The 17,771-nt window shown below is 32.3% G+C and overlaps 2 protein-coding genes and 1 non-coding gene across 5 annotated transcripts; 2 read left to right on the forward strand and 1 right to left on the reverse strand.

Moving 5' to 3' along the window:
- Nucleotides 1–1,608: 1,608 nt before the first annotated feature.
- On the reverse strand, nt 1,609–3,226 carry LOC102667811 (uncharacterized). The gene is made up of 2 exons (XM_006580770.1): nt 3,201–3,226; nt 1,609–2,719 (listed from the first exon to the last, which is right to left on the reverse strand). Exons 1-2 carry the CDS (start codon nt 3,224–3,226, stop codon nt 1,609–1,611), a joined length of 1,137 nt encoding a protein of 378 aa, XP_006580833.1.
- A 586-nt stretch (nt 3,227–3,812) lies between these two features.
- Nucleotides 3,813–11,456, forward strand: LOC100781545 (ATP-dependent DNA helicase 2 subunit KU80). 3 transcript variants are annotated; one of them, XM_003524731.5, is made up of 12 exons: nt 3,813–4,022; nt 4,218–4,310; nt 4,481–4,532; nt 4,863–4,994; nt 5,622–6,025; nt 8,452–8,738; nt 8,849–9,044; nt 9,149–9,355; nt 10,191–10,358; nt 10,432–10,746; nt 10,897–11,027; nt 11,123–11,456. In XM_003524731.5, the coding sequence occupies exons 1-12, from the start codon at nt 4,008–4,010 to the stop codon at nt 11,184–11,186; spliced, it is 2,064 nt and encodes a 687-aa protein (XP_003524779.1). In that variant the 5' UTR covers nt 3,813–4,007; the 3' UTR covers nt 11,187–11,456. The 3 variants fall into 3 exon arrangements, with proteins under 3 accessions (XP_003524779.1, XP_040871383.1, XP_040871384.1); XM_041015449.1 differs by lacking the exon at nt 4,863–4,994 and having other exon boundaries at nt 3,825–4,022; XM_041015450.1 differs by lacking the exon at nt 10,191–10,358 and having other exon boundaries at nt 3,826–4,022.
- Nucleotides 11,457–12,230: 774 nt separating this feature from the next.
- On the forward strand, nt 12,231–12,303 carry TRNAK-CUU (transfer RNA lysine (anticodon CUU)). The gene has a single exon. It is a non-coding gene; the product is annotated as a tRNA-Lys (tRNA).
- The last annotated feature ends 5,468 nt before the right edge of the window (nt 12,304–17,771 follow it).

Genomic DNA, 17,771 nt, shown 5'->3' on the forward strand with positions numbered 1-17,771 from the left:
TGAAAGCCATAATTGACTTAGTGTTAAAAAATACTTGAATTTCTTAGATTCAATGAGAGTATAAGAAAGTGCTAGAAGTGGTATTAAAATTACTTGTAAAGCCAGGAGTGGCAGATTAGAATATTTGTTTGTAATCAAGTTTTGATTAGTAGAATCATTTACTGTTGAGTAAAGAAGAACTAAGCATAGCTTAGGTTGAGTGAACCAGTATAAACTAAGTGTTTCTAATTCTATCCTTTATGGTTTATTGAACATTCTTTTAACACTCTTTGTCACTTGTTTAATACAAAGTGTTTATTTGAAAAACGATTTTAAAAGGACTCTCTGCTACCAAGTCTCTGGACGATTAAACTTGTATTTATTAAAATCTACTTTTCTTCTCCGTGGACGATCTATTCCCCTTCTACATTTTCGTGTGTGTGTGTGCACGCGTTAAAAGTAGATATAAGTTTATTATATCTTTGATGAACACATTATTCAACCTCCTTCTAGTATGAATGTTGTTATTTCATCCGTCAACCAACAAAATTGAGCTTGTTGTTTCAAAGAAAGCATGCAAACAAAATCCGGAAGACATTTCCTAAAAGATTATAAACAATCAAAATCAATATCTAACAGAGATGAATAATTTATTTATTTCAAAACAATAAAAAAAAGTTTTGAAATCATAGCCATTGATATCAGTCGTGGTTAAAAGCTTGATTGAAGCATGATAAAATTGATTGTCATTGATGCTTCCATTGGTAGTTGACATGACAACTTGTTTCATGGGCAAAGAAAAATGATTTTTCCCACTAGGGTATGTTATCTCATCTCCTCATCGATTTTTAACATGTATGACAAACATGTTTCTCTAAAATATATAAAAGTTAACCAACCTTCATAGTTTATTCCATAAAAATCACATATCTTTTTAATGTCACTCTTTAAAAAAAACTTTTTTTTTATAATGCTTTTACATATTGACATCAAACCCATTCAAGGTAGGATTTGTGAGTTTTATTACTTCGGGAATCTTATCATAGAAATCATTCAAAAAATGAGTAGGTAGAGGTATGTTACCATGAAATTATAAGAAAATAGGCTAGTATTCATATGATGATCTATATTTGCATGAGCATACTGGAAAAAAAAATACATGTAACAAACAAATAATTACACTTCTCGCAACAATATATGTGTGATAAGTTTGGTGATTGAGACACACATTTAAATGAAGCTTACCAAGATCCTTAAAAAACAAAACAAAAAACAAGGATTAGATTGGGAAAAGGGTAAACAAAAATGACTACATATGCATAGAAGAAAAATAGACAGATGAGAAAATGAGTAAACGAAAATCCCATGCTTGAGTGTTATCATAAGGGAAATGTTGGATTTATGATAAATTACACAGGAAATATTGAGATTATGTTGGAAACACAAAGTAATTATTATAAATTGCAAATGAAACATTAAAATTATAAATTGCATAGGAAACATTTATCCATAGCGCATGGGAGCCAGGGACGGATCCAGACAATAAATATCAGTGTGGCTAAAATATAAAAGAAATTATAGACTAAAATATATTGAAAATAAGAAATAATGTTTTTTAAGGAAATGTATTTACAATGAAAATCGTCTACTATCCATTTTTTGAAAATAAGCTAAAATAACATCATTGTTGATTGTTCCAAGAACATCTCTTTCTATAAAAGTTACAAGACGATCATTTAACCATTGATCACCCATTTTGTAACATAGCTGACTCTTCACAAATTTCATAGCTGAAAAAACACGTTTCACACTTGCAGTTGCTACCGGCAAGACTAAAGCCAACTTCGGAAGTCTATAAACTATATCAAATGTGTTGCACTTTTTTGTTTCCACAAGCTTTGCACAAAGGTCTGAAAGTCCTTTTAACTTTACAAATTTTGGATCACATCGAACATTTCTAACATAATTCTGAAGCTGATGTCGCACCACCACTTCCGGCACATCTACAAAATCATTTGGATAAAGTTCAACCATCCTCAACAATTTTTTCACATCAAAAGCTTCAAATGATGATGAGGGACTCAAACATGAAACATATTGTAAAAGTTCAGTAGTATCTTCATCAAATCTATCATTGAGCTCATGCAACTGCAAATCCAAAACACTAAATAAATAATCATGCTTATAATGATGCAAATCAAAAACACTAGAAGTGGTAGCATGTCGTCTAAGTTTCTTCCCTTGCACATACAGTGCATCCAAATAAGGCACATCAATATCATGCTTATTGTAAATTTCCATAACCTTAGATATAAGTTCTTCCCATCCATCATTCCTCATTTCTTGTAATTCTTCTTTGGTGGCTTTGACAAGTGATAAAGCATTCAAAAGATCTTGATCACGCTTTTGTAGCACTATACTTAAATCATTTGTAAATCCTAAAATCTCAACCATCAGGTATAACATGAAAATAAAATCAAAGGACTCAAGCACATATAGCAAAAGCATATTTTCACCATATTTTTTAAATGACGTATCTTTTTCGACTTCTTCAAGTACCTCAATAATGGCACCATATATAATCATCAAAGTAGTGAAAGTCCTAAAGTGGGAACCCCAATGAGTGTCACCCGCTTTAGTAATAGACGATTCTTGATTTAATCCACTACCAGTCTCTATCTGACCCTCTTCAATCAATTTAGCAAATTGAGATACTTGTTTATTCCGAAACAATTTTTGTCTTTATCCTTTTGAATCGTAAGAGCAGTCATAAAGTTATTGCCCGAAGCACAACCTATTACATTAGCTATCTTTGGGTTATATATTTATTTCATTAAAATTTTATTTTAATACTATATGTTTATTATTTTAATATCATAACTTAGTGCTGATTTATAACTACGAACATGTAGTCTTTGTAAAAAAACAAACTAAGAACGTGTAAATATAAAAAAAACATTATTTTTAACATTATATTATTTAACATTAGTAAATATTTAATATTTAAACAAAAATAATAAGTATAAAAAATTATCTTAAAAATTAAAACTAATGATTTTTGTTATAATTACATGTTCTTTAGGTTATTTTTTTATTTATCAATTAGCATAATAGTTAATTTTACTAAATATCTTTAATTTAATAAACTAACTTAAAAAGTTTTAAGTTAAAATTATAATTTCAAAATTTCTGATGTGGCTATAGTCACACTCTGCTTCAACTTGGGTCCGCCCCTTATGGGAGCCATGGAGACTCCAAGCATTGCTTGTATTTATGAACTTTGGTTATGGAGAAGAATATTTCAACATTAAGGTCGTTGTTCGAATATGGTACAGTTTTAAGCAGAAAAAATAACCTCAAACCTAACTTGCTTTATTATTATTAATAAGAGAAGATTAAGATAAAATTAGTTGAGAATGTCATTCATGAGAATAATTAAGATATATGTTTGATTAAATTATTTTTTATTGGGAATATATATTAAAATTATTATAATATTCTTATTATTTTGTTAAAGATGTTATTTTTTACAAAACAAATAATTTTATTAGAAGACCAATAAATGATAAGCAAATTATATTTAAAATGCTATATATCTTATATTTTATGACAAAATCCCTCTAATTATTCCTTTAAAATTCATGAAATTGACCATAAATAAAAATTGACATATGAACAAAAAATCTGAAAAATGATAAAAATTAGAAAAATTACATAAATAAATCATTAATACGAGAGTGAGTAGGAAAATGATATTATTATTTTTGTTCACAAATAAGATTTTTATCTCATAAGAATAAATATTTTTTTTTATTTCATGAGATGCGTGAGAATAGATCCCTGATCCCCAGCCCCCTAAAACAATTTTTCTTTTCTCACAAAAATTTCTGTATTGGTGGGACCTTTGAGTTTTGAAGCGGGAAGACCGAAGATGAACGAAGCAGCAACTTACATATAAGTAACGCTCCTTCTTCTACAAGCTTCTCTCTCTGTCTCTCACTCTCTCTCTCTCTCTGCCTTTTCCACCCATGGCTCGAAACAAGGTACGGTTTTTCCTTCATTTCTCAATACCTTTTTGCATTCCCCAACTTCACTTATCCGAATTTAGGGTTTTACTTCGAATTTTATTATTTTCCGGTGAAACCCCATTTAGAATGTTACCATTGTCATTACTTCTGAAAGCCTAAATTTGAGTTTGTTTTTCGTTACCACAATTAAATTTTATGGTGAAAAAACAGGAAGCGTTGCTTTTGCTGCTTGATGTGGGCCCGTCAATGCATCCCGCTCTTTCTGAAATTGAGAAAGTCTGCTCCATGCTTGTGCATAAGAAGGTACTGGTCATTTCCATACTCTTATCTATTCGAAGTTTCATTTTTTTTTTCTTCTTTTTTGTTTTGGTTTTTTGTTATTTCAATCTTGTTTGTTTGGTTTCGTTAGTTGATAGTTTCCATAACATGATCCTTTTGTTTTGGTTTTGGTTTTGTTTTTGTTTTATGTGCAGCTGATCTATAGCAAATATGATGAAGTGGGAATAGTCTTATTTGGAACTGAAGGTACTCACTCACTTTAATCTTTACTATTCAATGGATGCTGTTGACTTGGTGTTTATTGGTTTCATTACTGTTTATGTTGTTATTTGATTACCAAGTTTTCCTTTCACTGTAAATGGTAGCTATCTGTAATGGAGAAATGGGGAGCAAGATGATCCTCCTTGATTTTCTTTTGCTTCTGTTGTGTTTCATTCTCATTCTAAATAGAATCTTTGCCCTGTTGACTAAACTGAGTGTTTACCACTATTCACGCTGCTGTGTCACTGGAAGAATCCTGCTTCTAGAATTTGATCAAGGGCCTTCCTCACCTGTGTTTATGTTGACATTTTTCAGACACTAATAATGAGCTTACTACGGAAGTGGGTGGGTATCAACATGTTGTGGTTTTGAAAAATATTAAAGTTGTGGATGGAGATATTGTTGAGGCTTTACAACAACTGCCTCGAGGAACAACTGATGGTGATTGTATCCATGAAGTTCTTGGTTTTATATTATGCTAGTTTTTACTTGCTAATTGTTATCTTTTTTTTTTTCGAAACATTTATCTCAAAATTTTTTTTTTGATCAGCACATTTTTCTCAAAATATTACATGATTTTGAGTTTTCCCTGCATTAAAATACTCACATGTTTCCTTCTGACAAAAAGTATTTTCTTTTGCAAGTTCTTTACTTTTAGAGTATGAGATCTCAGACATTTGTGTTTCTGATTACACTGTATTACTTAATGCCATTTATCTTTCATTTGAGTTCTTTTATTTTCCTTTTTGAATTATTAGCTATATATCTCTAAATCTTCACATAAAGAAAACCTCTGTTTCTGTTGTACAATTTGTTTGCTTTCTTTTTTAAAGAGTAACTATTTTTTTTTTTTTAATTTTGTCAACTATTTTTTGTTTGCATGATTTGTATATTTAGATTTTCCTGAAAACCAATATGTTTGTGTTATTAAAATCATGGAATGTAATCATTAGCAAAACTTTATAAGATTAATTATTAAATTTCCAAGAGGAAGTTGATCCTTTCCTACTACCATTGATTTTACCTCATCAGCTCACTTTTACCCTTTTCTGTATTTCTTGACTTTGATGTTAGTTCTTGATGCTGTCATTGTTGGCATGGATGTGTTAGTAAAAAAATTTGGAGTAACAAACAAGGGAAAGAAACGTGTGTGTCTTATTACAAATGCACAATGTCAAATAAAAGAATCTGATGAAGGAACAAAGGAAGAGCAAGTTACCACCATTGCCAAACAAATGACTGCCCATGGTATAAAAATGGAAAGTATAATTATGAGAGGAAAGCTTAGTCAAGATGCAAACAAGGGAATAATGGATGAGAATGATCGCTTGTTAAATATTTTTTCAAAGGAAACATCAACAAGATTGTTGTATGTGGAGAATCCAATTTCTTTGTTTGGTGCTCTTCGAACAAGAAATATAGCTCTGGTTACAGTTTTCAGAGGGCATCTTGAAATCAGTCCAAAACTGAGCATTAAGGTGATCTATGTATATAAATAACTTTAATTTCCATCCCATGATGAATGCACTTTTTAAATGTCATTTATATTCATTTATCTGATGTACCCAGCATAGTTGATAAATCTTTTCATTTCACTTGTTTTTCCTTTTCATTGTCATTTATTTGATATTTAATGTTATTTTGCCATCTTATGTTATTTTTTTCTACTGTAAATGATTATCAATTATCAAATGCTCTAATTTAGAGTTGTCCATGTACCCTGACTCCATGGACAATTTATTTCTGATTAAAGTTGAATAGCCAATGTTTTCTCTTGCATCTGCATCTTAATGTTTAACATCACATTTCTTTTAATCTTTTGCTTGAATAATGAATATAAATTCTTTTGGAGTTGACGATTACTTGTTTATCGTGTCTGTTAGGAACCAAGAATTGAAATGAGGAAGAAAATAAAAGATTTTGTTGACCAGTAAGAAAAGAACAGAAAATAGGAGAGAAAACTCTCCTCCAAGGGTTTACCTTTCACAAAGGATTTCTCCTTTCACAAAGAGCTAATGCTCAATTTACAAATGATAAGATCCCCCTCTCTCCTATCGTTCTTCCTCTATTTATATCTAATAAACCCCTCTAACAAACTAACTCATTAGTAGTCTAACTATATTAGCTAACTCTTCCTTCTCCTTATATCCTAACAATACACCCCTCCTAAAAATCAACCTTGTCCTTAGGGTTGGAATCTGAACACTGGAATTGCTCACTTAAACTTCCTTAAGTTTTGTCTGATTGCTGGAAGACAACTGCACCCCTTGTAGCTTAGCTAGGAGCGACCCACTGCCCCTGCATGCAAACTGAGGTCCGGTGGCTTCGGTGGTGGGAGGGACAAGGGTGGACTCCATATAACTTTAATCAGCTTGACTGGCTCAGTACATTCCTTCTGCCTTAGCTCCATGGCTAAGCTGTCAGCCATAGATGCAACAGAATTTAATGCTAAAGGCTCACCCAACAAGTTGACATTCCAAGATTCCCGCACCATTGTTGTTCCAACCACCTTCATGAATGATTTTTGTTTCACCATAACAATCTTTTTATGGAAGTCTGAATCTTGAAAACAATGTGGCTTGGTTGAATCACCAACTTCGACTTCCTTCTTGATCAAATCTGTAATTGGGTTATCTAGAAAATCGTCTCCGCAGCCCCCATTCGTCACTCTATTTTCCTTGTGCTTCTCCCTCTTTATCGATGGATCAACTTCTTCCTCCATAACCTTTTCAATCTTTTTTTCTCTTGCTAACTTTGCTTCATCATTTTTGGTTTCTTCTCCACCACAAAGGGTGTGGTTCTTGATTACTGAACCTTCTTTACTTCTGTTTTCTGATTTCAAGAACTGTAATGGGTCACTGTCACACTCAAAATTGCTACCCTTCAAATCAGTTCCCCCTTCTATGCTTCTATTATAGCTGGGTAGTTCCACCTTTCTTGCCCAAGAACTAGCCTTTGCTTCACTGAATTCTGACCTAGTTCCCTCCATCCTATTTTTGTCTTGTTGAGAGGCATGGGAATCAACTTCTTCATTCAATATCTTGCGCAACATGTGTTTCCGCTCTGAAATGTTGGTCCTCCCTTTCAAGAACTCCGTGGAAGTCTCCCATTTTTTGACGTGGGTTTCTGTCTTAGTTGGCTTTTCTTGCTTCAAGATACTCAATCTTTCAAAGATGTGGTTACCATGGAGACCTCCGAACAAAGCTATGGAAAATGACCCCCAATTTAAATCAGGGTTGTTCTGGCTCCAAATGTAGAACCAATGTGTCGCAGCACCCTCCATGCTCATGAATGCATATTGCAGCTTATGGAACGAAGGAATTTCTTGTACCTCAGAATTTTTCAGCCCTAGCAATGCAACCAATTGGGTCTGTCCCCATGAATGCTGGCAGCTCCACCTTCTTAACCCAAATTTGTGCTTCCTCCATCTCTAACACTGGCTTCCCCTCTAAGATCCGGCAGGTCGGACCAATTGGTTAGGAACCAAGAATTGAAATGAGGAAGAAAATAAAAGATTTTATTGACTAGTAAGAAAAGAACAGAAAATAGGAGAGAAAACTCTCCTCCAAAGGTTTCCCCTTCACGAAGGATTTCTCCTTTCACAAAGAGCTAATGTTCAATCTACAAATGATAAGATTCCCCTCTCCTCCTATCCTTCTTCCTCTATTTATATCTAATAAACTCCTCTAACAAACAAACTAACTCATTAGTAGTCTAACTATATTAACTAACTCTTCCTTTTCCTTATATCCTAACTGTTTTTATTTTTCTTTCTTCTCATTCTAGCATAGCAAGTAGGTGCTCCGTACAAGTGGGTTATTTATTCAATTTGTCTTTTAAAAAAAAACATTCTAAGTAAAACAAAACAGTATTTTGTTTTCATGAAATTGTTAATGATAATCAGGTAATGGTATACAAGAAAACAACTGAAGAGAAATTTCCTTCTATGAAGAAATATTCTGATAAGGCTCCTCCAAATGATAAATTTGCTAAACATGAAGTCAAAATAGATTATGAACACAAGAGTTCTAAAGATCCTGACAAAGTTGTCCCCCCTGACCAAAGAATTAAAGGCTATCCTTATGGGCCTCAAATAGTTCCCATATCCTCTGCTGAGTGGGAGGCTGTTAAATTCAAACCGGAAAAAGGTGTGAAGCTCATGGGATTTACTGATTCTTCTAATGTATTTAGGTAAGATTGTATATGCTCTAAAAGAATATATTTGATTCAAATTTATTAAGGGAGATTTCCTGACTCTATATCTCTTTTATTCTTGTCTGAAAATGAAATGTGTACTACAGACACCATTACATGAAAGATGTATATGTTTTCCTACCTGAACCTGGAAATACAAGAGCCATGATTGCAGTTTCTGCAGTAGCAAGGGCTATGAAGGAAATGAATAAGGTGGCAATAGTACGTTGTGTTTGGAGACAGGGACAAGCGAATGTTGTCATTGGGGTCTTGACACCCAATTTATCTGATAAAGAAAATATTGTAGGTTTTTTCTGTCTTTGTTTCTTGTATTTTATATTGGTTTATCTGTACTGGCTTCAATTTTGCCTCTTCATTTTTTATTTATTTCTTAGTTTTCTGTGCAGCCTGATTCATTTTACTTAAATGTACTTCCTTTTGCTGAGGATGTGCGAGAGTTTCAATTCCCTTCCTTCACTAATTTCCCAGCATCGTGGCAACCAAATGGACAACAGCTAGAGGCTGCAGCTAACTTAATAAAAACGCTTGATCTTGCACCACATGGGCAAGAGGAAGTTTTGCTACCTGACTTTACACCAAATCCAGTGTTAGAGGTACTTATTCTATTCACTCACGTGTTTCTAGTTTATGTTCTCACTTCTGCCTTTATTCGCATATATTTCCATGTTTCTTTGTCTTCTGTTTTTTTGTCCCTCAGAAGGATTTGTAATTTCATTTTTGACTTGGGGTTGTTTTTACTTAAGTTATGATCATTACTTGAGTTGTGAATCTGCATTTAGCATTTCTTGTTGGCTAGAGATAGTACTGGATGCTTTAAGATATGGAGAAGAATGCTTAATAGTTTATTAATAAGATGAACTAATTTCAAAGAAAGACATGGGGCGCAGCCAATACCCATGTTAGTAATGTGTAAACCTACACTGCAGTTCTTGCTATCTTGTGTATTTTAAAAGTTAATCAGCTTATTTAAACTTCGTACCCCATTGCCCAGAGGCTCTTCGCTATGCGAAGGTATGGGGGAGGGATATTGTACGCAGCCTTACCCTTGCATATGCAAAGAGGCTGTTTCCGGATTCGAACCCATGACCAACAAGTCACCAAGGCACAACTTTACCGCTGCACCAGGGCTTGCCCTCAAAAACTTCGTACCCCATTGCCCAGAGGCTCTTCGCTATGCGAAGGTATGGGGGAGGGATATTGTACGCAGCCTTACCCTTGCATATGCAAAGAGGCTGTTTCCGGATTCGAACCCATGACCAACAAGTTACCAAGGCACAACTTTACCGCTGCACCAGGCTTGCCCTCTCGTTAATCAGCTTATTTACCCTCCCAAAAAATTAGCATTGATATCTAATACAATATCCTCTCTCCCCCCAAAAAGGGTAATCTTAAGATAAAGTTAACAGATATATTTCTTCAATCTTTCAGCGCTTTTATCGTTATCTTGAGCTGAAATCAAAGGATCCAGATGTGGCAGTACCTCCTCTTGATGGCACACTCAAGAAAATTACAGAGCCTGATACTGACCTGCTTTTGCAAAATAAATCTGAAATAGACTCATTTTGTAGGTCTTTTGAGCTAAAGGGAAATCCCTTGGTAAGAATGAGTCCTTTGCTCCTTTTTGTTTCAAACTTCAATTATGATTTAAATTCAATATATCTTGCTGTAGAAAAAGTCGAGGCGTTTATTGGGAGGAAAGAGATCTTTTTCAAATGATGAAGAGGTTAAAGGAAACATTACTGCTCAACCAGCCAATCTCACCGGAAATGCATCTGTTAATGTTGGGAAAATTGGGGATCTGACTCCCGTTCAATATTTTGAAGCCTTGATTTCACGCAGAGATAGTCCAGATTGGGTTGTAAAAGCCATTAATGAAATGAAAAATAAAATATTTGACCTGGTGGAGGACTCCCATGAAGGGGATAACTATCCTAAAGCACTGGAATGTTTAGTTGCACTTCGCAAGGGTTGCATCCTTGAGCAGGTAAGCATCTTCCTTATTCTTGCTCATAGAAGATGGTTAGGATTTTCCCTGTTCAACTGTTAATTTATTTGTTATCACCCTTTGAATTTCTTTGTTTTATCTGCCTTGGCTTTTTAACTTGATGAATTAACAATTTTTTTGTTTGTGAAGGAACCGGAACAGTTCAATGATTTCCTTAAACATCTATGGAATTTCTGTCAAGAGAAAAACCTCCCTAGTTTCTGTGAATATCTTGCTTCTAAGGAACTCACCTTGATCTCCAAAACAGAAGCTATAGACAGGTTTTTGTATTATCACTTTTCTCATGATTCAATTCATATAAGTATTTTTTTCTTCTTTTCTGGATCATAATTTGTTATTTGGTTTCTTTAAACAGTGAAAATACTGATGACAAAGCCAGAAAAGGTTTCTTGGTTAAATCTGAACCAAAAGTTGATTGATTCCATCACTGTATGCGCTGAAATATCTGAGAGCTTCATTCTTTTGCCTCAGTAATGATTAGATATCTTGTAAAAACATCTGTTTTGGAACAAAAATCTAGGAATACCTTGTAAATTGTACTCATACTTTAGGATAATGATATGTCAAAACCAGACTGGAGAAGTATGATGCAGTTGCATGGTAGATGTTTAAGTTGGTTTATATTTCCCAATTTCCCTGAACTAATGCTATTTCACTCCAATAGCAGGGTTTACTGATGGTCCATTGAATTTTGGTCTTTTCTGTATGTCTGTATGTAGTTCAACCTTAATGCTGTATAACAAATTCATGTCTACATCTAGGAGCCACCAGAAGTTATGACTATTTCTTTGATTAGTTCCAAACATGTTTCAAATGTGTTTTCTGTCAAATGAGTCACTTGATTCTCTTTAATGGCTAAACTTGGCAATCAATTGGCCACTTGATCATTGCAGATTAATGGACATCTTAAATTTATAATGTCATTTTGGAATTGTAACGAGTAATTGTTGAGTAATTAAAATAAAGAGAATGTTACTTGTTATCTTAGTGATAGGTTGGCTGATCAATCTGGATCAAAATGCTTCCATGTTTTTTTAGCGTTTCCCCGGAAGCTGATTGTAAGTTTACTATCTTAAAAATGCATAATAAAGCAAATGAGGGAAAAAAGAGAGAAGCAAATATCTTATTAGCTCAACTTTGAAAATTTGTCTCGTCAAACTTTATAAGCAGAATGTATCAAAGAGTACGAGTATGTAAAGTTATAATAAAAAAATCTAGCTAATATTTTATACAGATATATGATGTATAATTTAACTCCGAAAATAAAAATACATTTTTCATTAATTTCAAGTTAACGAGATCATGAAGTATTCTAATTGAAATTAACGGTACAAATATTTTTATTTTTACTTTATACGTTCGTACATTTTATAATTTAATGCAGAAATATGTGGTTTATAGCGTGTGCCAAGCTCCAAGGACCTATTTGTTAATTATAATAGAGAGTTTCATTACAATCAATAGCCCGTCTAGCTCAGTTGGTAGAGCGCAAGGCTCTTAACCTTGTGGTCGTGGGTTCGAGCCCCACGGTGGGCGATTTAAGTTATATTTTTATAAAAATAATCTGAAAAAGTTTCCTCCAAATATTAATCAGTTACATTTTTCTTTTGCATCTTATGTTACCAAATAAAAGCAAGGTTGGTCAAAACCTGAAACATCTTTTATTTAAAACGAAAAATTAAATATATTAATTTTAGCTTATTAATTTATATATTTTACTTAATATGTACGTGGTTCATTTTTATTAAATTTTAAATAAATGAGAGCAATTTTTTTTATTATTCTAATTTATTGACGAATCATTTTTTGTAAGATTAAAACATAGTAAAATTTGCCTGAAGATTATTAACCTTTATTATATAGAAATGAATAATATATTATTTCTATATAGGAAAGGAACAGTTTATATAAATGTGGGAGGTTAAATAGAAATTAAGTGTACAGTTTAAGGATAATATAGTCTAAATATGTAGACCAAAACTTCCCATTCCCTTTATTATTGTTATAAATCAAGGGAGCTTGAAACAAGAAACAAACACCAATCAAATATTTCATTGCTGATTTATGTAGCCTTTTGTATGTTCTGATACAAGCCGAGAAATGAGTTAGATATCATATGAGCTTGGAGTATAATAGAATTTTTCAATGGTGTAGAATTAGGGAATATGCTCCAGAAGTTCTCTTGAAAAATTGTTAATTAGCCTCATAGGAATCCGATTCAACAATTACTTTGAAACAAATTAACCTCAAGCCATGATAAAGCTGGAAGAAGCCTCCACAAGGTGCACCGAGCATTGCTCCTTGTCAATTGAATGGTACATAAGGCCACGTGTCTCTATAAAAGCCTCCATTTCTATTTGTCATAACCGAAGCAGAGATAAAAATGGTGGAGATGAAGCAGAAAGGAAAGCAAGGAACACCTCCTACTTCCTCTTGAGTCGCAAATATGATGGGGATCGGGGTACGTATACGTAGTGAGTATTCTATTATGTTACTTGCTAACCTAGCTTTGTCCTCAATATAAGAAATACATTGTATCAATAAGCTAGGATTAGTGTATCAAATAATTGATTACAACAAGAGATATGATAGTAATTCCATTTTATTCTATGATATCTAACCAATGAATCCTAAGAATATTGTCACAACATTAAGAAAATACTTTGTAGTAACTATTAGAAAAATATAATTTAGAGAGAATAGAAAATTTGTCATGTTAAAATTAAATAAAAATGACTTAGATATTTTTTATTTTTAAAAAAAATGAGTGAGTTTTAATTTAAGTCGTTATAGTTTATTTTTCTAATCCTTCAATAGCTGAAATCATTGTTTTTAGTCCAAAAGCTATTTTGTGACCATTGGAAGAGGTTTCACTAGTGTCTTTGGTATTGTGTTAGCATGTGATATCTCTATTTTTTTTGGTTTCTTAAATTAACTACTATTTCAGGTAAACTATATATATTTCAGCCCATAAATTTTTTAAAATTTTTTATTTTTAGATCCTGAATTTTTTATTTATATTTTTAGTTTCTTAATTATTTTTTCACCCTTATTTTTAGTTCTTTAATTTTTTTCAGGATAAAAAAAATTAATGAACTAAAAGTTAGGACGAAAATAAATTCAAATGACTAAAAACAAATAAAAAAAGATCGGGGAATAAAAACAAAATAGTTTAAGGACTATAAAAATAATAAATTCGACTATTTACCTACCTCAAACTAAACTTTATGAACCAAAAATAATGATTTCTAATTTAAGAGGGATAAAAATAAAACATTTTTCTTACAAAACTAAAACCAAAAATCATTCATTTATACAGACCAAAATGATGATTTCAAATTTTAGAGGGATAAAAAATAAATATTTTTTTTACAGAGACCAAAATTAAAAATCACTCACTTTATAAAGACTAAAAATACATTTAGACAATAAATAATATTAAAAATCCTAGATATGCCCTTGGGTTTGGTGGAGCTCTTAGAGATGATAACGGTCGATGGATTTACAGGTTTCTCTCTAGAAATATTGGTTATAGCATGGTATTGAATGTACATCTGTGGGCAGGAACAAATCCAAAAAAATTATTTAGTGGGACAAGAAAACAATTTTTTTTTTATCAGTGGCAATAGAATGTTACAGCAACTGTTTCTTAAAACACTAGAAGTACGTCAGAATGAATTTTTTTTTAAAGAGCTAAAAGTTAGGATGGACAAGAACTTAAATGATTAAAAACAGATAAAAAAAATTAGGAATTAAAAAAAATAGTAATCCCTATAAATACAAAGACCAAAATTCGTTAATTTATAAAGATTCAAGTTTTAGAGGAATAAAAAATAAATAATATTTTTATAGAGGTCAAAACTAAAACTCGCTCATTTTACAAGGGTTAAAAACATATTTATCCATAACATTTGGAAGCAATTATTTTTTCTTTAATTTTTAATATTTTTCTCATTTACATCCTATAAATACCATGAATTGAACTTCTCATTTTAAAGAAATCAAATTAAAAAAATATACTCCCTCTATTTCTAATCTTTAGTGGTTTCTTCATATTTTATGATGATCTATTTAAAAACTTTTGTTGTTTTAAAATTTTAATATATAATTGTACTTTTTTTTTCAATTATACTCTCATAAATAGTTGATATAGTAATTAGATATATGTTTTTTAGTCAAGTATCAATAACTTTGATTTGTGCAAGATACTTATAGCATTGCATTAATACTATCATCTATTTAGTTAGCAATGACAACTTATATAATTTGTTCTTTGTTGATGAAAATATTATGTTTATCTAAATTCATTGTGGAAGACTATGAATGGCCTAATTGATTTATAGGACAACGCATCAAGTCAAAAGGTGACTTTTGAGAAATCATCTGTTCTACTGATCATCACCTCTTGGGATCCAAGTTTGAATCTTATAATTAATAGATGCCTTTTCTTTTTCTTGTTTAAAAATCTCAAATGGCAAGTATCAAATTAAGGACAAGATAACTAGTTTTAAACTTTATATTTAGTCAATAGACCATCCTCTACAAAGTAGATATAATTATGACACCATGGTTTTTACATTGGACTTGGTGCTACTACACCTCCAGAGTTGTTAGCTAAACAATCATAGAAGCAAACACATTTGTATGGACTTTTGCCAAGGCACTGTCCAAGCCTCGATAGCTTCTAAATTTGAAGAAGCATTCCCTCCTACAATTTGCGAGATTGCACCTTGTCTCGTGTAACACTTGATGACATCTTTTGAATACAACTGCTTCACTTGTCCTGCAAATAACTGGAAAAAATTCAAAAAGAAGAAAGGTTAGTGCGAATTTGGGATGGTGAATTATGTTTTTAGTCTCTTCAATTAGAGAGTCTATTGTTTTAGTTTCCATAAAAAAAATATAGTTTTTTAGTCTCTCAAATTCAAAAAATAATTTTTTTAGTCCCTCCATTGGAATTTAAGAGACTAAAAAATGAAAAAAAATCATTTAGAATGGACTAAATAATACTTTTTGAATTTGAGGGACTAAAACATAATTAACTCAATTATTGAACAATGAAAAGTTTTGCACTATACATTGATGGATGTTAAGAAATTGTAAAGTGTAAAAAAATTAGAAAACCTAAAACAATAAAGATAAAGGCAGAAATCAGGGCGAAAGAAAGCTTAGCCATCTCTAATCACTGTGATATCAATAACAATGAGCTTTATGCTTTGTAAACTATTTGTTAGTAAAACATGAAAGTATTTGTTTATATAGACTAAATAGTTTGTTGGAACTGTAAGAAAATTGAATTAAAGCAATGCAAACATCTACGAAACTCTGGTTCAAAAAATGTAAATTGTGTGTTATAGGTCAATGGTTTGTTATGAGTTGATCATTAAAATGCAATAAACGCATAGTTCTTTAAAGAGAACTATGTGGGTAACTTAATCTTAATGTAACCATTATATCTATGTAGCTGAAATTAACCTAAGTAACTTCGTGAATTCCTTTCATTGATCATTCTAAACTCACTCCCATATATGATGTTCCTTAAACAAAAAATTCAGGTTAGTTAATTAGTATTAGTGGTCTTTGAGAGTGTTTGCCATCTGGCTAGCCGCTGATTGCAAGTAGCAAAATTATATTGTTTGGTACGTTCATCTTCTTCTGTATTTGAATTGGAGATTGTCACACAATGAGTTTTAATTATTATATGAATAGGACTAGACACTTGACCAAGATTCAAGTGATTTAATCAATGTTCCTAAACCTTAACCATATCTTGGATTTGTTATAAAATTTTTATGCCGTAGTTGGTAGGATACATTGTCAGCAAGACATGTACGTGATAGGGAAGATAGGGTTTTTCGTAGAGGCTTTTGTTAATAAATCATGATTCAATGAACAATCACTTTATTTGATTATGATCATAGGTACTTCGTTTTCTTATACTATTTTGGTGAATGAGCTGCTAGGCGAGTCTTTTTGTTTTTTATTAGCTACAAAAGGGATTTTATTTTTCGACAAGGTGACTTGAAATCTTTTCAGATTCCTGATTAACGTACTGTTGTATTTCTGCATCCAATGTCCATCTAGTATATATATAAATGTGGTTAATCACGTGTATATATGATTAATTTTATTTTGTTAGTGATTAACAGTAAATTAACATGATTGTATATAATTATTGATGGAGATCATCTCTGAATTATGATTGTTTCGAAATCTGAACCAGATAAGTTCGTCGGGCTCGATGCTTTCTTTAAAGGGAGTCCAAACTGGATGATGAGAATCTGAAGTAATGTACTTTCCTTTTCCTCTTTAGATATTGTAATTTCTTTTGAACAAGCAAGTCATTCCCTTTCATTTTCTCTTCCACGATAAGATGTAATGTATCCTAATGTTTGCTTTATTATTTTGTAATGAATACGTTGGCAAATTTCCCAGACTAGGGTTCATTTAGAAAATATTTCCCAGACTAGGGCTCTTTTTAAAAAAATACCAGAGGGGTGCTGTTTTTTACGTAGCAACAGTGAAATTATTCATGCAAATCGCTAGCATGAACAGCGCCACACTCAGGCACGCGACACGTGGCTGTGTCGCCTCTGCCACTGGCGACAGCACTGATGTCGCCACCTGCAATGGCGTTTTGGCCATGCAGGGTGGAGTCGCTGGTCAAACCAGCGCTTCCCCACGCGTATCAGGTACAGCTTTTGCAGGTGAACCAGCTTTTGCAGTGCAGCTGAAAACGCCAGGTCCTTAGGCGATTTAGGGTGAAAACGCCAGCTGCCTTGGCGATTTAGGGTCTTCAAATATTTCGTTCTGTGCTTATTCTTGCAACTGCTTCATTTCATTTTTCTTGCAAACTACTTCATTTTCCTTTTCTTGCAACGGCCAGAGGTTTCATTTTAAAGCTATTATCCGTGTTTTGTGCTTATTCTTGCAACTGCTTCATTTGATTTTTCTTGCAAACTGCTTCATTTTCCTTTTCTTGCAACTGCCAAGGTTTCATTTTG

This window comes from Glycine max, chromosome 5 (assembly GCF_000004515.6).
Source record: "Glycine max cultivar Williams 82 chromosome 5, Glycine_max_v4.0, whole genome shotgun sequence".
Classification (NCBI taxonomy): Eukaryota; Viridiplantae; Streptophyta; class Magnoliopsida; order Fabales; family Fabaceae; genus Glycine; species Glycine max.